General features: G+C 47.0%; 1 protein-coding gene across 1 annotated transcript; it reads left to right on the forward strand.

The window, feature by feature from the left end:
• Nucleotide 1: 1 nt before the first annotated feature.
• Nucleotides 2-25267, forward strand: Mob3a (MOB kinase activator 3A). The gene is made up of 5 exons (XM_090338874.1): nt 2-90; nt 11796-11876; nt 17350-17878; nt 22095-22297; nt 24936-25267. Exons 3-5 carry the CDS (start codon nt 17458-17460, stop codon nt 24963-24965), a joined length of 654 nt encoding a protein of 217 aa, XP_090195000.1. The 5' UTR covers nt 2-90; nt 11796-11876; nt 17350-17457; the 3' UTR covers nt 24966-25267.
• Nucleotides 25268-26593: the final 1326 nt, after the last annotated feature.

Genomic DNA, 26593 nt, shown 5'->3' on the forward strand with positions numbered 1-26593 from the left:
GACGGGGCCCAGGAGGGTGCCGGGAAACTGGTGGTGAGGCGGGAACCCGGAGTGCTAGGCTTGTCGGGGCGGTGGCTGTGAGGCGCACAGGTGAGTCCCCGGGAGAATGGAGGTGGCGGCGAGCGAAAGTCGAGAGCACCGATCTCTCAGGCGGGCTGGAAGGCTGGGTCGGGTGGCTCTGGTTCCAGAATCGCACTGAGCAGGTGGGCAGGGTGGGTGAGGGGTGCGGGGAGGTGTTGCCCCCATCACTACTTCCAGGACTTTATAAGGAAAAGTCCTTCCTTGCCAGGTGCCTGGTTACTCGGGGGAGGCTGAGAGGTTCGAAGCCAGTCCCCGCAGACAGACTCCAGAGGCTCTGGGGTCCTGGGGACCCCCCAGAAGCCGGAAGTGGAGCTGTGATCCAACCATGTAGCACCTCGGCCTTGGGCAGAATGCTGCGGGGACGGCGCCCCGGCTCCTGAGTTCAAACCCCGCGACCATCGTGCCCGCACGCCTTTTTTTCCCTGTGCTGCACTGCAAAGCCTCGAAGTTGTTTTAATGGACCACGTTTCTTGGTTGTGCTGGGTGGGGATGGAATCCAGGGCTTTTTGCATAGAGTGGGGCGAGCGTTTTTACAAACACTGGGCTAAAGGGAGCCCAAAGGACCACGTTTTCTTGTACAGAGGCCTTGTTTGTAATCCTAGATACTCAGGAGGTTGAGATCTGAGGATTGAGGTTCAAAGCCAGCCTAAGAACTAAAGGCCCTGAGACTCTTTATCTCCAGGTAACCACCAGAAAACCGGAAGTGGGTTATGGCTTCAGGGGTAGGGTGGTAGCCTTGAGCTGAAGAGCTCAGGGACAGGGCCCAGGCCCACAGTTCAAACCTCACTACTGACAAACATATTAAAAAATTTAAAAAAAAAACTACCAAATTCAAAGCTCAAGATTGGCATGGTTCATATTTCCCATTTTTTTTTTACCAGTATCTTCTAGTGAGAGCCCCCTTTTTCTTCCTGTTACTTCATATACTTGCAGAGATCGTAACCGAATTTTCAGGCTTCCATTCTGATTTAAGTTCTCTGTCTTTAAAGAGCACTATGGCTCATTCCTGTAATCCTAGCTACTCAGGAGTCTGAGATCTGAGGATCATAGTTCAAATCTAGTCTGGGCAGGAAAGTTTATAGGACTGTTATCTCCAGTTAACCACAGGAAAGTTGAAAGTGGGGCAGGGAGTTTGGCCTACTGGTAGAGTGCTTGCCTTAGTTATCACATACATAGAAAAAGCTGGAAGTGGTGCTGCAGCTCAAGTGGTAGAGCTCTCGCCTTGAGAAAGCTCAAAACAGTGTTCAGGCCCTGAGTTCAAGCCAGGACTGGCACAAAAAAAAAAATGAAGAGGAGGAGAAGAAAAGCTGGAATTGGAGCTGTTACTCAAGTGGTAGTACGCCAACATTGAGTAGAAAAAGCTAAGAGACAGAGGCTCAGACCCTGAGTTCAAGCTCTACCATTGGCATGTGTTCATGCCCTCTCCCTCTCTCCCTCTCCCTTTTTCTCTCCCTCTCTCACACACTCACATATTTGCACACACACAGTCTTGTATGTTACATTGTATTCTAGGTTTTATTTTTTATTTATTTTTTTGCCAGTCCTGGGCTTGAGCTCAGGGCCTGAGCACTGTCCTTGTACTTTCTCAAGGCTAGAGCTGTACCACTTGAGCCTCAGCACCACTTCCGGCTTTTTTCTATGTATGTGGTACCGAGGAATCGAACCCGGGTCTTCATGCATGCTAGGCAAGCACTTTAACCACTAGGCCAAACTCCCGGCCCTCTAGGTTTTATTTTTATTTTTTATTTTTTTACCAATACCAGGGTTTGAACTGAAGGCTTCATCCTTGCTAGTCTTGCTCCTTGCTTTTTACTGGTTATTTGGAGATAGGGTCTATTCCACCTCAGCAAACCTCTCAATTCTCAGGCTCCTGGGTAAAGATTACAGATACCTGTAGTGCCAGCAATGCTAAAGGTTGTTTTGTTTTTTTTTTTTTGGTTGTTGTTGTTTGTTTGCTTCTGTTGTTTTGTGCATCATGAGGCTTGAACTATAGGCCTTGGGCACTGTCCCTGAGCTCTTCAGCTCGAGGCTACCACCCTACCCCTGAGCCACAGCCCCACTTCTCATTTTCTAGAGATTAATTTGAGATAAGAGTCTCACATTCTTTAGTGCCCAAGCTGGCTTCCAACCGCAGTCCTCAGATCTCAGCCTCGAGTGGCTAGGATTACACACACATGTGAGCCACCGTGCCTAGCAGTGCTAAAGGTTTTGACTATGACCTGAGCCCCATTTTACTCTTTTGCTGAGGGAAGGAAAGGGTGTGTGTGTGTGTGACTCTGAAGGCCAGCTCATAGGTGAAGCCTGAAGCTTAGTTGTTGGATGATTTGGTTGTTTGAGAAGTACCAGAGGCTCACTGCCTGGTAATTCTAAGGAGGCTGAAACCTAAAAGATCCAGGTTTGAAAGTTTGAAGTATCAGGCAGAAAAGGCTATGAAATTGTCTTCAATTAACCAGCAAGATGCCAGATGGTAGACTGATTGCCTATATGGACTGAGTTCAAGCCCCAGTAGTAGCACTAACAAATGCATTCATGTATGCACACATGCACATATAGATTTGGAAAGGTCACAGATGGAGCTGGGTACAGCTTCTGAGTACTTCTAGAAGCCAGATTCTTTTTGTTGTTGTTGTTTGTTGTTGTTTTTTTGCCAGTCCTGGAGTATGAACTCAAGGGCACTGTCTTTGGGCTAGCGCTCTACCACTTGAGCCACAGCACCACTTCCAGCCTTTTCTGCATATGTGATACCAAGGAATAGAATCTGGGTCTTTGTGCATGCTAGGCAAGCACTTTACCAGTAGGCTAAACTCCTGGCCCCCTTTTTTGGGGAGGGGGGGGAGTCTTGGGGCTTGAACTTGGCCTGGGCACTGTCCCTGAGCTGCTTTTGCTCAAGGCTAGAACTCTGCTACTTGACCACAACACCAGTTCTGTTTTGTTTTGTTTTATTGTTTTTTTTCTGCTTATGTATGTACTGAAGAATTGAACCCAGGGCTTCATGAATGCTAGGCAAGCATTCTACCACTACAGCCCCATTCCCAGCATAGAAGCCAGATTCTTAAACTCACCAGTCTGAGATCTGTTATTAGAAATTGTCAAATGAGTCTGCTGATTACAGATAAACTAGGAACAAACTGTGACAATCCAGTAGGTTCTTGTCTGCTACTTCCAAGGCCCTCTGTGCCTGTCTTCCCTGAGCAGATTCTCTTCTCAAGCCATACATCATACCTATCTCTTTTAGCCCTTCAACTGAGTGACTAGTTTCTTTGTGTGCTGTCCTAGGCCTTGAACTCAAGACCTGGATGCTGTCCTTGAGCTTTTTTTTTTTTCCCTGCCAGTCCTAGGGTTAGAACTTGGGCTTTCTCACAGCTAGAGCTCTCGGGAAGTGGGGCTGTGGCTCAAGAGTAGCTGAAGAGCTCAGGGACAGCACCCAGGCCCAGAGTTCAAGCCCCATGACCCACCAAAAAAAAAAAAAACCTAGAGCACTCTACCACTAGATCAAACTCCCGGGCTTCCTTGAGCTTTTTTTTTTTTTTCTTTTTTCTTTCTCTAGTGCTAGTGCTCTACCACTTGAGCCACAGCTGTTTTGGTAGTTGGTTGTAGATAAAAGTCTCATGGGTCCAGCACCCTGTGTCTCACAACAGTTACCCTAGCTGCTTAGGAAACTGAGATATGAAGATTGTGATTCAAAGTTAACCCTGGCTTAGAAAATCCATAAAACTCTATTTCCAATAAACCCCTCAGAAAAACAGAAATGGTAATGTGACTCAAGTGTTAGAGCACTAACCTTGAGCAAAAGAAGGTCAGGGCCATTGACTAGGTCCTTAAGCCCTGAGTGCGGGTCCCAGGATTGGCAAAAAGAAATGTCTCATGGACTTTCCTGCCCAGACTGGCTTTGAACTGAAATCCTGTCATATCAGCCTCCTGAGTAGCTAAGGTTACCAATGCTCAGCTCCACCAAGTGATCAGTTCTGCAGCCAGGGCCACATTTGTGGTGAACAAGTGCTTGTATGTGGCCAATTCAAGTTGGAATGTCACTCAGAGTACAAAATACATACACACACCAGATCTCAGAGACTGTGTACAGTTACATTGATACTTTCTGTATATGGTAAGTGTTACAACATGTTGGCTCTATCAGATTAAGTAGGATCCCAGTTTACAAATCGTGAAAGCAGAATACAGTCAGTCTCCACTAGCCTGTGAATTTGGGCTAGTGGCACTTGGTATGGTACTCTTGATGCCAGGCTGGGGCTCTTAGTAAGCACTGAAGTTATAAGAGTTACCACCAATGTTCTGTGGTGTGCCATGTGGCCAAGCCATGCTGTTTGGCAGATTATGTGGATTACATGCTTTCCTTTTCTTTTTCGGCGCCTGTCTTGGGCCTTGAACTCAAGACCTGGGAACTGGCCCTAAAGCTTTTTTTTTTTCCTCAAGGCTAGTGCTTTACCACTGGGCTAAAGCTTCTCTTCCAGGTTCTTGGTGGTCAATTGGAAATAAGAATCTTATGGAAATGGACATTGGTGAAAGTGAACTGTACAACTCATGGGGAGATGGGAGAGAGGGAGTGAATGGAAGAGAATGAAAGAATAGATGACACTGTAGGAGAGGAAATGTACTCATTACCTGATGCATGTAAATGTAATCCCTCTGTATATCATCTTTATAATAATGATAAAGTCTTTAAAAAAAAACTCACAGATTTTCCTGCCCTTTCCAAGTCCATGATCCTCAGATCCTCCTTGAGTAGCATTACGTGCTTCCTCTCCACCCCCCCCCCCCAATTCTGGGCTTGAATTCAGGGCCTGGGCACCGTCCCTGAGCTTTTTTTTTTTTTTTTTTTTGCCAGTCCTGGGCTTGAGCTCAGGGCCTGAGCACTGTCCTTGGACTTTCTCAAGGCTTAGCACTCTACCACTTGAGCCTCAGCACCACTTCCGGCTTTTTTCAATGTATGTGGTACCGAGGAATCGAACCCGGGTCTTTGTGCATGCTAGGCAAGCACTCTACCACTAGGCCAAACTCCCAACCCCCCTGAGTTTCTTTTGCACATGAACCACAACACCTCTTTCAGCTTTTTCTGTCTATGTGGTACTGAGGAATCAAACCCAGGGCTTTGTGCATATTGGTATGCACTGTACCACTAAGCCACATTCCCAGACCTACTAACTTATAATGAGTTTAATGAGATGTAATTGTTTTATTTGTTCCTTTTGGCAGGGGGTGGATATAGCTTCTAAGAAACGTAGAACCATATGTTTCAGAACTTTCCATAGCATTTATTCTTTTTTTTTTTTTTTTTTCTTGCCAGTCCTGGGCTTGAGCTCAGGGCCTGAGCACTGTCCTTGTACTTTCTCAAGGCTAGAGCTGTACCACTTGAGCCTCAGCACCACTTCTGGCTTTTTTCTATGTATGTGGTACCGAGGAATCGAACCCGGGTCTTCATGCATGCTAGGCAAGCACTTTAACCACTAGGCCAAACTCCCAGCCCTCCATAGCATTTATTCTTTAGCAAGTATGTTATAAGCCTCTTCTTTCATGAAGTTTGTCATTTTTCTGCTTTTGTTATTCCCGTGGTGATGACAGTAGAACTCAGGAACTCATACATACCAGGCAAGTGCCCGACCATTGAGCTAGTTATAATCCCTATCCCTGTTCATTATTATTATTACTATTACTATTATTGTGCAGGTACTGGGGCTCTGATCAACCCTGGTGTTCTACCATTTGAGCCACACTTCCACTTCCGGTGGTTTTCATGTTAACTGGAGATATGAGTCTCTTTTTTTTTTAAGTTTGGCATATTGCTGCAGTCTAATATTTATTTATTTATTGTCGGGGTAATATATAGAGGGGTTACAGTTACATTCACCAGGTAGTGGATGCATTACTTCTCACACACTGATACCCCTTCTCATATTTTTGTCCCCATTTCCCCCCCATATCTCCCTGGAGATATGAATCTTTTGGATTTGTCTGCCTAGGCTGATTTGCATCGTCAGAACTCAACCTTCTGAGTAGCTAAGATTACAGGCATGAGCCACAGGCACCCAGCTTGTTTATTATCACAATTTTTTTGCGGGGGGGGGGAGGGGGAGGGGGGAAGGGAGTGTCCTTGGGCCTGCATTTAGGGCTTGGGTGCTGGCACTTAGCTTTTTGCTCAAAGTTAGTACTCTACCACTTGATCCACAGCTCCACTTCCTGCTTTTTAGTGGTGGTTAACTGGAGATGAGTTTTATAGACTTTCCTGCTTAGTCTGACTTTGAAACATTATCCTCAGAGCTAGGATTATAGGCAAGAGCCACCAGCACCAGGCATGTTTATTTTTTTCTTTTTAAAGGGGAAAAGTTCTTACCGTGGTGCCCAGCTGGTCCAGAACTCCTGGTCACAAGAGATCCCCCTCCATCCCTCAGTCTCCGCAGTGGGTGTAATAACAGGTGTACATTGCATCCCCTAGCATAATGAAGCGTATCTTTAGAGTTGCTTTGTTTAGCAATTCATAATTGAATTGACAGTATAGAGTTACCATGTACCCGGCCTCCCCCAACATACCATGGAAGTGCCTTTATCAGTCACTGCTGAGGAGCCTCCCAAGTCCATAGGTGACATTAGGGCTCACTGTGGGTGTTGGACATCGCAGGTTTGGACAATAGACAATCACATGCATCCACCATTGTACTGTCAGCCCAAGAGTACTCCCCCTCTTCCTCCTCCTGGCACCCACTGGCCTCTTGTTATTCCTGTGCTTTGGCCTTTTCTAGAAAGCCATGTAGTTGGAGCCACAAGGTACCAGAGGGCAGTGATCGAGACAGCACCTTAGTGTATGGAAGCTGCAGAATTCCTTCACCAGCCAAAATAAACTGTACTGTGGAAAGTTTTTGGATATTCCCAGCTGGTGAGCATGGCTCCTGTTTTCCTGGAATTCTGAGTTCAGATGCTTTTGCCAAAAAAATCAAATCCCACTTCAGCTCCAGCCTGGCGCTGGTGGCTCATACCTGTAATCCTAGCTACTCAGGAGACTGAGATCTGAGGACTGCGGGATCAAAGCCAGCCAGGGCACTAAAGACCTTGAGACTCTTATCTCCAGTTAACCACCAGAAAACCGAAAGTGGCACTGTGGTTCAAGTGGGTAGGGTAGTAGCCTTGAACTGAAGAGCTCAGGGATAGTGCCCAGGCCCCACAACCAACAACAACAAAAACAAAAAATCAATTAGTTGCACAAAGGCTTTCCTTTTTTTTTTTTTTTTTCCAGTCCTGGGGACTGAACTCAGGGCCGGGGTGCTGTCTTTGGGCTTTCTCAAGGCTATCAGTCTATCACTTGAGCCACAGCCCCAATTCCGGCTTTTTGTATGTATATGGTACCAAGGAATTGAACCCAGGGCAGAATGCGTATTAGACAAACCCTCTACCACTAGGCCACACTCCCGGCCAGGGCTTTCCTTTTACCAAGTCCAATGCTTCTTGATCATAATTACCCTTCACCTATTCTTCCTCCTTCTCTCTTCCCCTTCCCAAACTGGTCTCATCAGATTTCCTTGTTTCATTTCACATATGCTTATAGAATGTTTTAATTTCTTTTTAAGTGAGGTTCTAGGAATGGACCCAGGGCCTCCCACTTAGTAGGCAAGTGCTTACCAGTGAGACACACCCCTACTCCCCTTTCCTTTTTATTCTCAGGCTTTTTTCTTTCTTTTTTTCTTCCCACCCCCACCCCTTGTCGGTCAAGGACCTTAACTCTCCGCCTAGGCGTTGTCCCTGAGCTCTTTTGCTCAAGGCTAGCACTCTACCACTTGAGCAACAGAGCCACTTCCTGTTTTCTGGTGGTTAACTGGAGATGAGAGTCTGATGGACTTTAGTGACAGCCTAGGTTTGAACCATGATTCTCAGACCTCAGGCTCCTGAGTAGCTAGGATTACAGCTGTGAGAGCCACCGGCACCCAGATTCAAGTGATTCTTGAATCACTGGGCCGTAAGTGAGTTCAGGTTTACATAACTCTGTTCCCAACATGAGTCTGCTTCTGGGTATGTGTCTGAGTTCAAGCCCCAGGACTGGCCAAAAACAAAACAAACAAAAAGTATCTTAATCTTCTTTTTTTTTTTTCCCCTTTGTCTTTTATTATTTATTTTATTCCACTCCTTGAGGCTTGAACTCAGAATCTGGGAACTATCCCTGAGCTTTTTACTCAGTGCTAATATTGTATCATTTGAGCCACAGTTCTACCTCCATCTGGGGGGAGGGGTGGGAAGGTTATAGGGCTTGAACTCTTGGCCTGGGCACTGTCCTGTCCTTGAGCTCCTCAGCTCAAGGATACCCTCCTACCACTTGAGCCACAGCCCCACTTCCCATTTTCTAGTGATTAATTGGAGATAAGAATATCACGGCTTTGTAGTGCCTGGGCTCCATCCTCAGATCTCGGCCTCCTGAATAGGGTCACGTAATCCACCGTGCCGGCTCTCCCGCTCTTTTTGCAGTTAAATGGAGATAAGAACAAACGTTCTTGCCTGGACTGGATTTGAACAGTGATCCTCAGATCTCAGCCTCCTGAGTAACCAGGATTAGTCTGAGGTACCAGCCCCTAACTGATCATTTTGTCATTTTTAAATTGTTTTGATTTTCATTATAAAGGTGATATACATAGAGTGTACTTCTTTTTGGATAATGTCACCCTTTCTCTTGCTCTCTCCCTGCCGCCACCCACAAATTGTCATTATTAACACAGTGTGGAGTGAGTGCCACTGTTTCATTTGTTTCACTCTTGGATCCTCCATTTCTGTGTCCCTCACATCCTTCCAAGACAGATAAACAAGACAAAAAGAAAACATAAGCACAAAGAAAAAAAGCTTCAGTTTTCATTTCCTGGAGTTCATTTCAATTATTTATTTTTGGTAGTTGGGACCTGGGCACTGTCCCTGGACTTCTTTTGCTCAAGGGTAACACTCTACAACTTGAGTCACAGTGCCACTTCAGCTTTTTCTGTTTATGTGGTACTAAGGAATTGAATGCAGGGCTTCATGCATGCTAGGCAAGCACTAAGACACATTCCCAACCCCAATAATATTATTTTATATAATCAGAGAAACAGCGTTTTTGTTTTGTTTTGTTTTAATTCAGGGCCTGAGCACTGTCCTTGGACTTTTTCTCATGGCTAAGAGCTCTACCACTTGAGCCACAGCACCACTTCTGGCTTTTTTTTTTTCCTATGTATGTGGTACCAAGGAATCAAACCTGGATCTTCATGCATGCTAGGTAAGCACTCTACCACTAGGCTAATCTTCCAGCCCACGTTTTTGTTTTTTATTTTAAACAGGGTCTTGCTGTGTAGTCTAGGCTGGCCCAGAACTGACGATTGTCCTTCTCAGAGCTGGGGTCATAGGCTGATCACAATCAGCTAATCTTATCTCAGGGGCAGAGCTCATTGTATGGTATATAGTGTGTTTTTCTTGTTCCATGTATCATGGGGGCACTAACAGAGGTTCCCCTCTGCATTGTGCACAGAGTCTGGCTTGTTCTCGAGGATAGTATCTTGAGCAACATCTTTGACCTTCAGCAACTCCATGCCAGGTGCACCTTGGCCATGATGATCACACATGTCCCCATACATGGTACATAGTCCCAGGATCAGGGAGGAGAGGCACAGGCTGCACTGGAAGAAGGAAATGGATGTAAATAGGTCAAAGCAAGACTCTCCCATCCTTCTCAGGCAATAAAAGGCTTCATTTGCCTTTCTCCCCCCCTCCTACCCCCCAATCAAGACTATAATAAGTCTGGCTGCCAACTCTGTCTGGCTCTATTTCGGGTATGTTTCTTGCCCAGGTAATTGAAGGCACCCAGAGCTGAGTCCTCCAGGGACCTAAGCAAGACTGAGCCCAGATGGGTCATGCATCAGAAGCCAGCAGAAGCTTTCTGGGAAGTCCCTTGTATAGCAGAAGATGAACTGGCAAGCTACTGATCTAATATAGAGGCACTAGGCCTTGTCTGATGATGTGTGGCTGTCACAAATGGAGTCCTAGCATGGGGTGGGTGGAGGCCAGAAATGCTGCTTGGCACTGTGTAGAGCCCAGGACATCCCACAGAGACTTAGCAGAGCCATTTTCCATGGTGCCCAGGAGAATCTTGGTCTAGTGGAAAATGCACTGGATTTGAGTCTAAGGATGGAAGCTCAAGCTCCAACTCAGACCCTTACCTGTTTGCCCTCAAGAAGACAGTGCCTTCAGCTTCCTACTCTGCAGAATGTGCTAGTTCCCTGTCTAGCAGAAGTGTTAAGTGTCTTGGAGATCTCCCCAGCATGCATTAGTGGCAGCTTTCAAAAATGGAGAGTTAAGAATTGTCAGGGGCAAGGAGTTTGGCCCAGTGGTAGAGTGCCTGCCTAGCATGCATGAAGACTCAGGTTCAATTCCTCAGTAGAAAAAAGCCAGAAGTGGTGCTGTGGCTCAAGTGGTAGAGTTCTAGCCTTGAGAAAGTCCCCAGGTCAGTGGTCAGGCTCTGAGTACAAGCCCCACGACTGGTTAAAAAAAAAAAGGATGGGCCAGGAGTTTGGCCTAGTGGTAGAGTGCTTGCCTAAATTGCTCGAAGACCCCAGTTTGATTCCTCAGTACCTGGAAGTGGTAGAGCTCTAAGCCCTGAAAAAGTCCAAGGATAGTGCTTAGGCTCTGAGTTCAAACCGAAGGACTGGCCAAAAAAGAAAAAAGGAAGGAAGAAGAGAGAGAGGGAGGGGGGGGAATGAAGAGAGAGAAGAGGCGTCTGTGAACATTTCTACCTGTTTCTCTGGAGCCAGGTGATAGATTCCCTGACAAAGATTGACTTGCAGTGGCTAAGAAGAAATAAGATGTGCTCTGTACCCGGCCTGCCAGACATCTTATACCAGGACTCTTGTCCCTGCTATGCTGAACTCATGGTATAAGAGGAAGAAAAGGAAGAAATAATGTTACAAGGCATGAGGGGCTGGGAATGTGGCTTAGTGGTAGAGTGCTTTCCTAGCATACATGAAGGCCTCGGTTCCTCATAAACACAAAAAGCTGGAAGTGGTGCTGCGGTTCAAGTAGTAGCGCTATCCTTGAACAAAGAAGCTCAGAGACAGAGCCCAGGCCCTGAGCTCAAGTCACAATACTGGCAAAAAAAAAAAAATGTGTGTGTGTGTGTGTGTTCTGTGTCTGTATCTGTGTCTCTGTCTGTGCTTTCTGAGATCTCTTTCTAAGATTCTCAGATCTCAGCCTTCAGAATAGCTAGGATTATAGGCATGAGCCACCAGGCCTCAGCTTCTTGTTTGTTTCTGTTTGGGAATGAAGTCAGGGCCTCAAGCATGCCAAACTAGTGCTCACCACCAAACCATACCTAGCCTCAGGATTAAGTTTTTCATGTGAAGGAGGCTCTAGAGCCCTCACTGCCTTAGTCACCGGACAAATTCTAGGCTCTGAGTGAATTCCGTCCAAATATTGGAGCTTCCAAGCTGGAAGCCAGTGTTGCACAGTAATCAAATACTTGGAGCTAACCTCTAAGCTTGGGTTTGTTCCCCATGTTGGTGACAGGATGTGAAAGACTCCGGAAGGAAGTGGGTGAATGTGGGTTTGTGAGCTGCCTGCCACACCTCAGCCAAGGAAGGGTCATGGCAGTTGGTTGTCTGTGTTGTTGTACTTAAAAAAAAGAAAAGGGTTTATTCAAGGGAGTTTGTCATAATACCTTTTTCTTCTCAAAGTTTCCAAGTGTCTTCTCTCATCTGCCCTAGGGAAGACCAGCGGAAGAAGAGATTTTGAAAAGCTGTTGGAAGTATACTAAGAGGATTGAAGTGGAAAGGAACCCAGAAAAGGTGACAACTGGGACTTGGGGGACAGGGTGGAGAGGCTATCATTCAGCCTGGCCTCCTATGAGAGTCTGTCTGTGGGCAAAAATAATTTCCCATAGCTAGAGGAACCCCTTATTAATAGATGGCATGTTTATTTCTGGTAGAAACCTTTGACCTCTGAAGGACTTCTTTCCCTTCAGGAAAAAAAAAATATGGGGATCAGGAGTTTGGCCTAGTGGTAGAGTGCTTGCCTAGCATGCATGAAGACCCGGGTTCAATTCTTCAGTACCACGTACATAGAAAAAAGCCCGAAGTGGTGCTGTGGTTCAAGTGGTAGAGCTTTGGCCTTGAGAAAGTCCAAGGACAGTGCTCAGACCCTGAGCTCAAGCCCAGGACTGGCAAAAGTAAATAAATAAATAAATAAAAAGAATCCTCCCATTTTGTAAAATTAGTCAACCATGGAAATAGTGACTTTACCTATCATACTACTTGTTTTCTAGAACAATCCTGGTAAATGGACTTAAGATTGTAGAGAAGGTGTGTGAAGAACCTTGGTGACTTGGTAGAGACATGACCAGCGAGATGGGTGATCTCCCTGAGTCCCAGCCTTGGGGATGTCCCAAGAGACTGTGCTGGTGTCACAGAGGCTGTGGAGGCCCCAGAAGACACCACACCCTGGTAGCTGACTTCTTTCAGCATTGTCCTGTTCAGGTGACACTGTTGGAAGGAACTTCCCGAAACAATCCCCCAGAAAAGCCCCAAAACTAACAAGAAGGCTGCCCAGGTCAGTGGCCAACCATGACAAATGAGGAACCCAGAAACAAAGGCGGAACTGGGAGGAGGCCACCCTGAGCCTTGTTGTTTTCAGAGCGGGAAGGGAGGGATCCAGCAGCATCCCCACCTTACTTTCTCCTTGGTGGAGAGAGGCTAATACCATATCCTGTGAACAGTAAACCATGGCTGGACTTGCAGGAGATAGTCTGAGGGCTGCCTTGATGGCAGAGTGGGTGCCTAGATGAGTAGATCACTGGACAGCCCTGGGGAATGAGGAATGCCAAAACTTGTGTTAGATGTCAGCAGTGATAAGACCCTATCTATGACAGGTATCTATGACAGGGACGAGAAGACATGAGGCTGCTTTGCAGAACCAGAGCTGATGGGATGTGGTGATCACAGCAAGACCAGGAAGGTTTTGCTGCCCTGATCAAAGCTGGAGAACAGCCAAGACTATACTGATTGGTCACCCAGCATGGAAGGGCATGTCACTATACTTTGGACAAGATGGAGGAATATTGGGAGTTGAAGTGCCAGGGAGGCATGTGGTACCTGTACCCATGGAGTCCAGGGTCTGTGCCCTGGCCCTCCATCCATCAGCTATGTGATGTGAGGTGCTGGCCGCCATGTAGCATGGAGGGCTCACTGTTGAAGCCACTGTTGGGTCCTGAGTGATATCTGAAGATATATGTTGGTTTTCATGACTAGAGAGACCCTGGCAAGGTTTATAAAACAACCTGGCTGGGTGTCCACTGTATCCAGGGAAGATCAGGCCTCAGTTGAACCTAATGTGAAAATGAAGGAAGCATTTTTTTTTTTGGAGGGGGGGAAGGTGGTCATGGGGCTTAGACTCTGGCTGTCCCTGAGCTCTTTAGCTCAAGGCTACCACCCTACTCCTTGAGCCCAGTGCCTCTTCTTGTGCCACCACCACATCCGGCTTTTTGTTGTTGTTGTTGTTGTTTGCCTGTCCTGGGGCTTAAACTCAGGGCCTGGGCACTGTCCCTGAGCTCTTCAGCTCAGGGATAAGAGTGTCAGGTCCTTTTGTGCCCCGGCTTTGAACCTTGATCCTCAGATCTCAGCCTCCTGAGTAGCTAGGATGACCGGCGTGAGCCACCCCACCAGCTCCCTGATAACACTCTATCACTTGAGCTACAATACCACTTCAGGCTTTTTCTGTGTATGTGGGACCAAAGAATGGAATCCAGGTTTTGTGCAAGCACTCTACCACTAGGCCACACGCCAAGTGCAATTTTTTTTTTTTCTTTTAAATCAGGAAGTAAACCTGTGGCTCAAGTGGTAGAATAGCCATCCTTGAGTGAGAAAGCTGAGGGACAGTTCTCAGCCCCTAAGATCAAGCCCTAGGACTCACACAAGAAAAAAGGAGAGAAAAAAGAAAACAAGTACCAGGGATTAATTATGATATTGTACATGGTTATTTATGACCAGCTGACTTTGCTGCTTTCTCCACCTCCATCACGTACCCTTTCTACTGTTTCCTCTTTGGAGCTCCCCAGAGTCCCCATTTTATGACCTACCTTTCCTAAAGCTCCAGGTGCCCCAATCAAGTCGATTTGCCTTTCCAAGTAGGCATCCTGTGGAGGAGGGTGTAGTGAGCATGACCAGCCTATTGGGGGAGACAAGGGGTATTGTCAAGTGACAGTGGCCGTAGCAGAGATGAGGCTGGTGATAGAGAAACGTGTGCATATCCAGGCAAGCTCATGCTGTGGCATATGAGGTGTCCACTGCTGGATGGAGTCACCTACTCTCCATGCTCATCAAGGATAATTGCCAGGAAGGTGTTGTGGGGAGAAGAGCTGGCAGGTGAATCTCAAGCATGGTCCCAGGGAGACAGGTAAACAGCTAAGTCCTTGTCTACAATCAGCTCATCTTGGTGGTGCCCGAAGACACCCAACAGGTGAGACATATACAACCACTGAGACATATACAAGTTCCCTGGGGTCTCTCTATTGAGTTCATGTCCCCCAAATTCAGATCCACATGGGATCACTCAGTGCCACCATATTTGGAAGGACAGTATTTGAAGGTGTAAAATAGATGACATCAAATTGGATAAGGACAGGTCCATACAGTGGCTGGTAATTTGAACAATCATAAGGGAAAGAGCACAGAGAGAACAGGGATTCTACTCCATTCTTAAGGCTGAAATCCTAAGGTCAAGGAATAGACTAGGCTGGCTCCCTCTAAAGCTTCCAGGGAGAATCTGTCCCAGGCCTCTCAGCATCTGATGGTAGCTAGTGATCCATAATACTCCCTGGCTAACAGTCATGTCACTGCAGTGTCTGAGTGATTATTTCTCTGTTCTCTCTCTTCTACCAACTGAGGACCTGGAGCTGTGGGTCTCAGAGACTTTTCTGTCCAGGCTGGCTTCAAACCACCATCCTCAGATTTCAGCCTCCTGAGAAACTAGAATTACAAGTGTGAGCCACTTTGCCCAGCTCACCTCAGAATTACAGAACACTGGATTTTGGATTTAGTCTACTCAGCTAATTTATTTATTTATTTATTTATTTATTTATTTCCTTCTTTCTTTTTTGTCAGCCATGGGGCTTGAGCTCTGGGCCTGAGCACTGTCCTGAGCTCTTCAGCTCAAGGCAACTGCCCTACCCCTTGAGCTACAGCGCCACTTCCAGTTTTCTGGTAGTTAATTGGCGATAAGAGTCTCACAGACTTTAGTGCCCGGTCTGGTTTTAAACCATGATCCTCAGATCTCATCCTCCTGAATAGCTAGGATTACAGGCGTGAGCCACCAGGCCTAGCTTTTCGTGTGTGTGTGTGTGTGTGTGTGTGTGTGTGTGTGTGTGTGTGCGCCAGCCTTAGGGCTTGAACTCTGTCCCTGGGCTTCTCTCTCTCTCTCTCTCTCTCTCTCTCTCTCTCTCTCTCTCTCTCTCTCTCTCTCTCTCTCTCTCTCTCTCTCCTCCTCCTCCTCCTCTTCCTCCTTCTCCTCCTCCCTCTCTCTCTCTCTCTCTCTTAGAATTCTTCCACTTGAGGCACAGCTCCACTTCTGACTTTCATGGTTATTGAAGATGAGAATCCTGTGGCTGCTTTCAGGCTAGCTTTGAACCATGATACTCAGATCTCAACCTCTTGAGTAGCTAGGATTATAAGCATAAGCCATCAACACCCAGAATGGCTTCATCTTTATTTTATTTTTTTTGCCAGTCCTGGGCTTGAGCTCAGGGCCTGAGCACTGTCCTTGGACTTTCTCAAGGCTAGAGCTCTACCACTTGAGCCTCAGCACCACTTCCGGCTTTTGTCTATGTATGTGGTACCAAGGAATCGAACCCGGGTCTTCATGCATGCTAGGCAAGCACTTTAACCACTAGGCCAAACTCCCGGCCCTGGCTTCATCTTTAGACTTTCAACTTTCTCATATCTGCAAAGAGATAAGAACCCCTTTTCTTTTTTTTGGGGGGGTGGGGGACTTGAACTTGGACTGGGCATTGTCCCTGAGCTATTCAGCTCAAGGCTACTGCCCTACCCTTGAGCCAAGCCCCACTTCTCTTTTCTAGAGGTTAATTGGAGATAAAGAGTCTCAGATCCTTTTGTGCCTGGCTAGCTTTGAACCTTGATTCTCAGATCTTAGCCTCCTGAGTAGCTAAGATTACAGGCATGAGCTACTACACGCAGCTGAGAACCCCTTTTCTTTGTGTTGTTTGTTTTTTGTTTTTTTGCCAGTCCTGTGCCTTTAATTCAGGGCCTGGCCACTGTCCTTGGGCTTTCTCAAGACTAGAGCTCTACCTCTTAAGCCACAGCACCATTTCTGGCTTTTTTTTTTCTATGTATGTGGTACCGAGGAATCGGACCCAGGTCTTCATGCATGCTAGGCAAGCACTCTACCACTAGGCTAAACTCCCAGCCCAAGAACCTCCCCCCCCCCTTTTTTTTGTCTTCATATATGTTTTAATTTATCATCCATTACAATAAAATCAAGGTAATCCCTCTGGGATGGGGCATGATACTCACTAGTAAGTCATTAGTGGGTGATGTCACAGTAATCTTAGACCCATAATATAGACATAACGGAAGTGTAATAGATACTCATAGTCACATTACTGCATCTCCATAATAATTAGCAAGCTACATGAGCTCATAGCCATTTCTTGGCTTTGGCAAGAAATAGTAGTTTTAAAAACAATGAGCTGAGAGTGTAGCCTAGTGGTAGAGTGCTTGCCTAGCATGCATGAAGACCCAGGTTCATGTCCTTGGTACCACATACATAGAAAAAGCCAGAAGTGGTGCCATGGTTCAAGTGGTAGAGCTCTAACCTTGAGAAAGCCCAAGGACAGTGCTCAGCCCTGAGTTCAAGCTCCAGGACTGGCAAAAAAAAAAATAACAACAAAAATGAATATAAAGCCTTAAAATTGCAACTAGTTTTTCTGAAGCTGGTAATTAAATTTACTAAGAACTCCTTTTTATAGATGATAGAGTTCAGGGATTCTGTGCATCTTCAGGATGCAGGCACTTCCTCATGGAGGTTACTGTCAGCCCTCTGCCATTCCCCAGAGACTATGGAAGGTCATGACTGGAAACAGTGAGTTCAGCCTGTGTCATGCCGAGGGGAGGATACAACTTCAGGCTGGGGCTCTGGTGTTGTCAGCATTCAGGCTGCTAGGCTGTGCCACATGGCTACTTAGTCCAGGGAACTAGCCCTAGGGAAAGTCCTCATTTTGTGTGTATCCTAATATCCTTCTGTGTGTTTCAGATCCCAGAAGAGAGCTCAGGCCCAGCGTGAGTCTCAAGGCCTTTGGAGTGACTCAGTCCAAGTCTTCATCCTGCCCTTGAGGTGACATCCATAGAAGGTGCTGCCAAAATGTCCAACCCTTTCCTGAAGCAAGTCTTCAACAAGGATAAGACATTCCGGCCCAAGCGCAAGTTTGAGCCAGGCACACAGCGCTTTGAGCTGCACAAGAAGGCACAGGCATCGTTGAATGCAGGGCTGGACCTGCGGCTGGCGGTGCAGCTGCCCCCCGGTGAGGAGCTCAATGACTGGGTGGCCGTGCACGTGGTGGACTTTTTCAACCGTGTCAACCTCATCTATGGCACCATCAGTGATGGCTGCACTGAGCAGTCCTGCCCCGTCATGTCTGGGGGCCCCAAGTATGAATATCGCTGGCAGGATGAGCAAAGGTTCCGCAAGCCTACTGCACTCTCGGCGCCCCGGTACATGGACCTGCTCATGGACTGGATTGAGGTGCAGATCAACAATGAGGACATCTTCCCCACCAACGTCGGTGAGTTGGGTGGATCTCAGGATCTTGATTTCTTAATCCTGCTGCTGCCACTTGCATGTGATTCCAGCGACCTCAGGGCCTAAGCAGAGATCACAAAGGACCAACCAGCCAGGCAGTGATGGCTCATGCCTATAATCCTAGCTATTCAAGAGGCTGATACCTATGGATCACAGTTCAAAGCCTGTGAGAAGCTTACCTCCTATTAACCACCACAAAAGCGGAAAATGGAGCTGTGGCTCAAAATGGTAGAGTACTAGTCTTGAACACAAGAGTTCAGGGACAATACTCAGACCTTGAGTTCAGGCTGTAGGCCTGGCACCAAAAAAGAAAAGACAAGAAAAGAAAAAAAAAAGAGAAAGAAAGAGAGGGGAAGAAAGGGAGGGAGGGAGGGAGGGAAGGAGGGAAGGAAGGAAGGAAGGAAGGAAGAGAGGGAGGGTGGATGGGGAGGTTAGCCTAGTAGTAGTGTTCACCTAGCATGCATGAAGCCCTAGGTACGATTCCTCGATACTACATACTCAGAAAAAGCCAGAAGTGGCACTGTGGCTCAAGTGGAAGAACAAAAAGTGTCCAAGGATAGTGCCCAGGCCCTGAGTTCAAGTCCCAGGACTGGGGGAAAAAAAAGGAAGGAGGGAAGGAGGGAGGAAGAGAAGGAAGGAAGGAAAGAAAGAAAGCACCAACCAGGCTCATTCTACTTTCTGCTTTTTTTTGTTGTTTATTTGAATTTTGTTTGTAATATGAGGATTAGACTCGGGTACTCTACCACTTGAGCCTTACTTCCAACACTTTTTGTTGTTGTTTTAGTTGTTTTTTGGGTTGAGCATCTCACATTTATGCCTGGAACTGGCTGCACACCATGATCCTTTGCCTTCTGAGTAGCTGGTATGACAGATGTGTACCACATCTGACTTGTTGGTTGAAATGGAATAATGAGAATGTCCCTTTTGATTTTTGTTTTTTGGGAGCTATCCCTGAGCTACCACTTGAGACACAGCACCACTTCTGGTTTTCTGGTGGTTAATTAGAGATCAGAGTCTCTTGGACTTTTGGACTTTCATGCCCAGGCCGGCTTTGAACCACAATCCTCAGATCTCAGCCTCCTGAGTGGCTAGGATTATAGATGTGAGCCATCAGCACCCGCTACTTCTTTTTTTTTCTTTCTTTCTTTTTTTTTTTTTTTGTGCCAATCCTAGGGCTTGAGCTCGGTCTGGGCACTGGGCAGCGTCCTTGGGCTTTTTCCCCAAGGCTAGAGCTCTACCACTTGAGCCACAGCAGCACTTCTGGCTTTTCTATGTTTGTTGTACCGAGGAATCGAACCAGGGTCTTCGTGCATGCTAGGCAAGCACTTTACCACTAGGCCAAACTCCTGGCCTACATTTTTTTTTTTTTTTTTTGCCAGTTCTGGGCTTGAGCTCAGGGCCTGAGCACTATCCTTAACTTTCTAAGATTAGAGCTCTACCCCTGAGTCTCAGCACCACTTTCAGCTTTTTTCTATGTATGTGGTACCGAGGAATTGAATCTAGGTCTTTGTGCGTGCTAGGCAAGCACTCTATCACTAGGCCAAACTCCCAGTCTTTTTTTTTTTTTAAGTGGTATTCCTGAGGCTTGGACTCAGGGCCTGGGCATTGTCCCTAATTTGTTTCTGTTGTTGTTGTTCAAGGCTAGTGCTCTACTACTTGAACCACAGCTCCATTTCTGGAATTTTTGGGTTAGTTTATTGGAGATAAAAAGTCTCATGAAAAAAAAAAAAAGCCTCATGGACTTTCTTTCCCAGGCTAACTTTGAACTGCAATTCTCAGATCTCAGCTTCCTGAGTAGCTAAAATTACAGATGTGAGCCTGACTGGAATGTTACCTTTCCCCCTCCCCCCAATATGTTTGGGGATGGAGCCCAGGTCTTCGGGTATGTTAGCCAAGCACTTACCAGCACACCCCAGCCCCATTCACTAAAAGTATCACTTCAAGGATTCACATTACATTAACACTAAGCTTTTACCTCTGTCAGTTCCAGAACATTCCTGGTTCCTGGTTTTGGTCCAAACCTTGTCCCATAGTTCCCAACAATTGTTGCAATATCATTGCATGTGTCTCCCAGCGCACCACGGGAAAAGACTGGTCAGTTAAGGCTTATCCACCTCTAAGACTTGGCTCAAGGTGGTGGATAGCTGTTATCATGGGCAAGCAATCTTGGGTCTCTAAGAAAGTCCTGACTCACAGCCAAGAATAGGGAAGTACATAAGGGAAGCATTGGAGCTGGGTGCTGGTGGCTCACACCTGTAATCCTAGCTACTCAAGAGGTAGAGATCTGAGGATTGTAATTCAAAGCCAGCCCAGGCAGAAAAGACAGTGAGTCTCTTATCTTCAGTTGGCTCAAAGTATTAAACTGATAGCCTTCAGCACAAAAGCTCAGGCTTGCCACCCAGGCCAGAACCTGTGCAAAAAAGAAAAAAGGACCCATTAGGAACAAATTCTGGGAGGCCTAGGAGGCCTTAAGATGGGAAGAAAACCCATCTTTGGCCTCATCCTTCTAGAATAATACAAACCAGGGAAGGATACACCAAAGCCATATTGTAAGGAAATGAACTTAAAGTCTCTGTGGTCAGACAAGAATGTGCCTCCACATTCCCTCAGCAACCAGGTCCTCTAGGCTTCATGGTGTCTCAGCACTTGGCCTGCCTTGCTATGAACCAGGGGCAGTCACTGTAGATGGAGCTCCAGTGAGAGAGATTTTTCCTCTTCTCCTTGTGGGAACTTTGCCCAGCACAACTTAGACAATGAATTTTCTAGCCTTTCCTCCCACCCTAGTCCTAGGGCTTGAATTCTGGGCCTAAGCTGCTTTTGCTCAAAGCTAACACTATGCCACTTAAGCCACAGTGCCACTTCTGGCTTTTTTTTTTTTTTTTTTTTTTTTTTTTTTTTTTTTCTTTGCCAGTCCTGGGCTTGAGCTCAGGGCCTGAGCACTGTCCTTGGAGTTTCTCAAGGCTAGAGCTCTACCACTGGAGCCTGAGCACCACTTCTGGCTTTTTGCTACATATATGGGGTACCGAGGAATCGAACCTGGGTCTTCGTGCATGATAGGCAAGCACTTAACCACTAGGCCAAACTCCCAGTCCCCCCCCCTTTTTTTTTTTTTAATAGTTTATTGGGGATAAGAGTCTCACAGCTGGGAGTGTGGCCTAGTGGTAGAGTCCCTGTTTAACATGCACGAAGCCCTGGGTTTGATTCTTGGTACCACATATACAGAAAAAGCTGGAAGTGGTGCTGTGGCTTAAGTGGTGGAGTGCTAGCCTTGAGAAAGCCCAAGGACAGTGCCTAGGCCCTGAGTTCAAGCCCCAGGACTGAGGGGGAAAAAAAATGAATCTCACAGACTTTCCTGCCTGGACTAGCTTTGAACTGTGATCTTCACATCTCAGCCTTCTGAGTAGCTAGGATTATAGGTGTGAGCCACTGGCACCCAGCCTTTAACCTTGTTTGTTGTTAATAGGATAGAGTGGCCTCAAACTCACAGTCCTGCCTCAGTTGAGATTATAGGCCCATATTCCTCTCTGCGGTAAAAGGAAAAAACACAGGCCTACATTGGCTATACTTCCTTAGGTGCAGCTCAGAGTCAGGCTTAGATCATAGACTTAAAAGGAGACCTGGGGGCTGGGAGTTTGGCCTAGTGGTAGAGTGCTTGCCTAACATGCATAAATACCTGGGTTGGATTCATTAGTACCACATACATAGAAAAGCCAGGAGTGGTGCTGTAGCTCAAGTGGCAGAGCACTAGCCTTGAGTAAAAAGACCAAGGACAGTGTTCAAGCCCTGACTTCAAGCACCAGGACTGGCCAGAAAGAAAGAAAGGAAGGAAGGAGACCTGGCTAGGCACTGGTGGCTCACGCCTGTAATCCTAGCTACTCTGGAGTTGGAGTTCTAAGAATCAAGGTTCAAAGTTAACCCAGGCAGGCAAGTCCATGGACTCTTATCTCTACGTAATCACAGAAAAAGCCAGAAGTGATACAGTGGCTCAAATAGTAAAATACTAGGCTTGAGTAAAAGGAGCTCAGGGACAGTGCCTAGGCCCATAGTTCAAGACCCAGGACCAGCAAAAGAGAAAGAAAGAAAGAAACAAAGGAGGGAGTGAGGGAAGGAAGGAAGGAAGGAAGGAAGGAAGGAAGGAAGGAAGGAAGGAAGGAAGGAGAGAAAGGTCTCAGGATTTGTCCCTCTCTCTACCCATCCAGGCACGCCATTCCCCAAGAACTTCCTGCAGGCAGTGAGGAAAATCTTGTCTCGCCTCTTCCGTGTCTTTGTGCATGTCTACATCCACCACTTTGACCGCATCGCCCAGATGGGCTCTGAGGCTCATGTGAACACCTGCTACAAGCACTTCTACTACTTTGTCACCGAGTTCAACCTTATTGACACCAAGGAGCTGGAGCCCCTGGTGAGTGGTGGGGTGCAAGCTGCAGGTGGTAGAGAGCCTCCACAGCTCCCTATCCCCTAGGTCAGCCCCTAGACTTGAGACTTAGAGTAGAAGCCTTGCAGAGGAGGTATCCAGGAGATGGCCCAGAGCCTGCGTCTCCAGTAGGAGAGGTTCCACCCTAATATTTCCAGACAGCTGAGGAAAGGGCCACAATGGATACCACCAGCTAGGTAGCTAGCCAAGCTGTTCTCAGATTGTTGAATATCTAGTCTTTTCTGGGAGACGTATGTGCGTGTGTATGTGTCTGTGTGTCTGTGTGTATGTGCACTCCTCTACTGGACTTGAATTCAAAACCTGGGTTATATCCTTTATTAGCTGTTTTGCCCAAGGCTAGCACTCTTAACACTGAGTCACAGCTCCACTTCCTACTTTTGCTTTTTGCTGAATAATTGGAGATAAGGATCTCAGGGACTTTCCTGCCTAGCCTGGCTTCAAACCACAATCCTCAGACCTCACTCAGCCTCCTGAGCAGCTAGGATTACAAGTGTAAGCCCAGATTTTCTGGTTATAAAATTCACATAATTCAGCCACTTTAGAGTATGACTCATCACAGTTACCACACTGCTCCATACCACCTCTGTGGAGTTCCAGAACAAATGTTTCCAGAGCAGCTCTCCCCAGGAGCAGTTACTCCCCCACCCCCTCCCCCCAGCCTCAGGGAACCACAAATCCGCTTCCTGTCTCTGGCTTCACTAAATCCCTGTGGATTCCCCTGAGGGTGGATGGGCCTGAGACAGCAGGACTGGCATCCCTATTTTTTTTCTTTGGTTATGAAACTGGGACTCAAACTCAATACTTGAAGCCCGGCGATCCTCTGAGCTCAGCCTCCTGAGCAGCTATTACAGACACAAGCCACCTCGCCCAGCCACCTTTACCTTTTAAAAAAAACAAAACTGGAGAGTGTGGCCTAGTGGTAGAATGCTTTCCTAGCATATACAAAGCCCTGGGTTCCATCCCTCGGTACCACATATACACAGAAAAAGCTGGAAGTGATGCTGTGGTTCAAATGATAGAGCACTAGCCTTGAGAAAGCTCAAGGATCGAAACCAGGCCCTGAGCAGTAGCCTTGAGCTGAAGAGCTCAGGGACAGCGCCCAGGCCAAGTTCAAGCCCCCTGACCCACAAAAAAGAAAAAAAAGGGCAGGGCGGGGGGAGAAACTAGGCCCTGAGTTCAAGCCTCAGGACTGGTTAAAAATAAATAAATAAGGGGCTGGGAGTTTAGCCTAGTTGTAGATTGCTTGCCTAGCATACAGGAAGACCCAAGGTCCGTTCCTCGGTACCACATACATAGAAAAAAGCCAGAAATGGTGCTATGGCTCAAGTGGTAGAGCTCTAGCCTTGAGAAAGCCCAACAACAATGCTCAGGCCCTGAGTTCAAGCCCCAAGACTGACAAAAAAATAAAAATAAATAAATAAATAAATAAAAGATTAAGCCTAGGGGCCGGGAGTTTGGCCTAGTGGTTAAAGTGCTTGCCTAGCATGTATGAAGACCCGGGTTCTATTCCTCGGTACCACATACGTAGAAAAAAGCCGGAAGTGGTGCTGAGGCTCAAGTGGTAGAGCTCTAGCCTTGAGAAAGTCCAAGGACAGTGTTCAGGCCCTGAGCTCAAGCCCAGGACTGGCAAAAAAAAAAAAAAAAAGATTAAGCCTAAGCCCAGCATGGTGACTCATACCTGTAATCCTAGCTACTCAGGAGGCTGAGTTCCAAAGATGGAGGTTCAAAGCCAACCCAGGCACTAAAGTCCATGAGACTCTTATCTTCAATTGACCACTAGAAAACCGGAAGTGGTGCTATGGCTCCAGGGATAGGGCGGTAGCCTTGAGCTGAAGAGCTCAGGGACCATGCTTAGGCCCAGAGTTCAAGCCCCACAAGCAGCCAAAAAAAAAAAAAAAAAGCTGGAAGTGAAGTGCTACTGTGTCTCAAATGGCAGATCTCTAGCCTTGAGAAAGCCCAAGGACAATGCTCAGGCCCTCAGTTCAAGCCCTGGGACAGGAGGAGGAGAAGGAAGAGATTGGCATGCATTTGATTTCACAGACTATAGTCATTTCAAGGACATAAACAGAAAAGGCCAGAAGTGGCACTATGATGCAAGTGGTAGGTTGCTAGTCTTGAACTCAGGGACAATGCCAGGGCCTTGAGTTCAAGCTCTAGGACTCACCCAAAAAATAGGCTCGATCATTTTTCAAGGCTCATACCAGTAGCTGAAAAGTCATCTACTACGTTTATCTCCCGCAGTGTCCAAGGCTTCCTGAAAGCCTTGCTCTCCATCTGCTACACCCTCTTGACTGTTATGGGGTAGGTAAACAACCCCAAGAAGGGATGGAAGTAGATCCAGAGTGCCAGAGCTGGGCACCCTACTTTATGGATAAAGTTATATTGGTTTCATCCCACTCGCCAGTAGTCTAGTGTCTTTGGCTTTGGTATGTTGGTCCAGACTGACACTAAACTTGGCCCCCAGCTGAATTAGAGTCTGGTCACCACAGAGGGTTTGCTGCTCTGGATTGTTCTGAAGCCATAGCTCCTGCTCTGTGTCCTCCATGTGTCACATGTGATACCTTGTGTCTCTGCCTATGTCTAACGTCCTGCGCTCTCTTAACAGAAGGAGATGACCTCTCGAATGTGCCACTAAAAGCCTAGGATACCCCAGCCTTGGAGACATCTTTGAGATATGCAGCCAAGCCACTGTGAGGCCATGAGGACTCCATTGGAGATTATGGATCCGCCTTTTCTTCTGTGGAAGCAGCAGCCACAGGACCTTACCACCTCCCTGAGCCCTGGCTCCTGAGCTGTCATCAGGGAGTCTGAACTTGAACTCTGCAGTATTCTGTGCTCTCAGCAATGGTAAACCCACTGTGTCCATAAACCACATCACCCACAGGAGGTGGGAGAGCTCGACCTCTCCCCAGCCCTTCTCAGACTTGTGCCCTGCCCCCACACTGGCTCGATCCCAACCTCTGACCTTGCACCTGCAGCTCAGCCTCCTGCTTTAGAGCTTCTATGGCCCACTAACAGCTGTAGATGAACTTTCCAGAGGTACAACTGGGCTGCAGTATCCCCCTCCTCAATCCCCCTGCTTCCTTTAGCATCTCCACAGCATTCAGCTATCCAAGCTGGGACTCCAGTTGCTGGGCCATGTGCTTGGGCACCTCCCCCTATTACACAAGATTTCTTTTTTTTTGCCAGTCCTGGGCATGAGCTCAGGGCCTGAGCACTGTCCCTGGATTTTCTCAAGGCTAGGGCTCTACCACTTGAGCCACAGCACCACTTCTGGCTTTGTTCTATGTATGTGGTACTGAGGAATCGAACCTGGGTTTTCATGCATGCAAGGCAAGCACTCTACCACTAGGCCAAACTCCCGGCCCCACAAGATTTCATTTTTATACAGTCTTGCTTGTATCCAAGCTACTCAGGAGGCTGAGATCTGAGAGTCATGATTCAAAGCCAACCTTGGACAGAGAAATCCTTTATCTCAAATTAACCAGCAAAAGGCCAGCTCTAGTATTAAAAGCACCAGCCCTCAGTGGAAAAGCTTGCTTACAACCATCTTGACATGTTTTTTAAACTGTTTTTGCCAGGTGCTAATGGTTTACGTCTATAATCCTAACTAATCAGGAGGCTGAGATCTGAGTATTGAGATTTGAAGCCAGCCTGGGCAGCCAAGTTGAGAGATTCTTATCTCCAATTAACCAATAAAAGTGCTCTACCACCAGTGTCAAGGCCTGAGTTCAAGCCCTGTACTGGCACACAATACAAAAGGATTTTTTTTTTTTTGCCAGTCCTGGGCTTGAACTCAGGGCCTGAGCACTGTCCTTGGACTTTCTCAAGGCTAGAGCTCTACCACTTGAGCCTCAGCACCACTTCCAGCTTTTTTCTATGTATGTGGTACCGAGGAATTGAACCCGGGTCTTCGTGCATGCTAGGCAAGCACTTTAACCACTAGGCCAAACTCCCGGCCCCCACAAAAGGATTTTCGTTGTTGTTTTTTTTTTCTGTTTTGGGACTTGATCTCGGGGCCTGGGTGCTGTCCCTTAGCTTTATTTGCTCAAGGTTAGTGCTCTACCACTTTGAGCCATAGCACCACTTCCAGTTTTCTGGTGGTTAATTGGAAATAAGAGTCTCATGGACTTTCCTTCTTGGGCTGGCTTTGAACCATGATCCTCAAATCTAAGCCACCCCAGGCTAGTATTTAACCAATAAATTGTGACACATACCCCTCCTTTGGACAGCCAGGGAATGACTTCCCCTAACTGCCTTTCT

This window comes from Megascapheus bottae, chromosome 1 (assembly GCF_031878675.1).
Source record: "Megascapheus bottae isolate mThoBot1 chromosome 1, mThoBot2.hap1, whole genome shotgun sequence".
Classification (NCBI taxonomy): domain Eukaryota; kingdom Metazoa; phylum Chordata; class Mammalia; order Rodentia; family Geomyidae; genus Megascapheus; species Megascapheus bottae.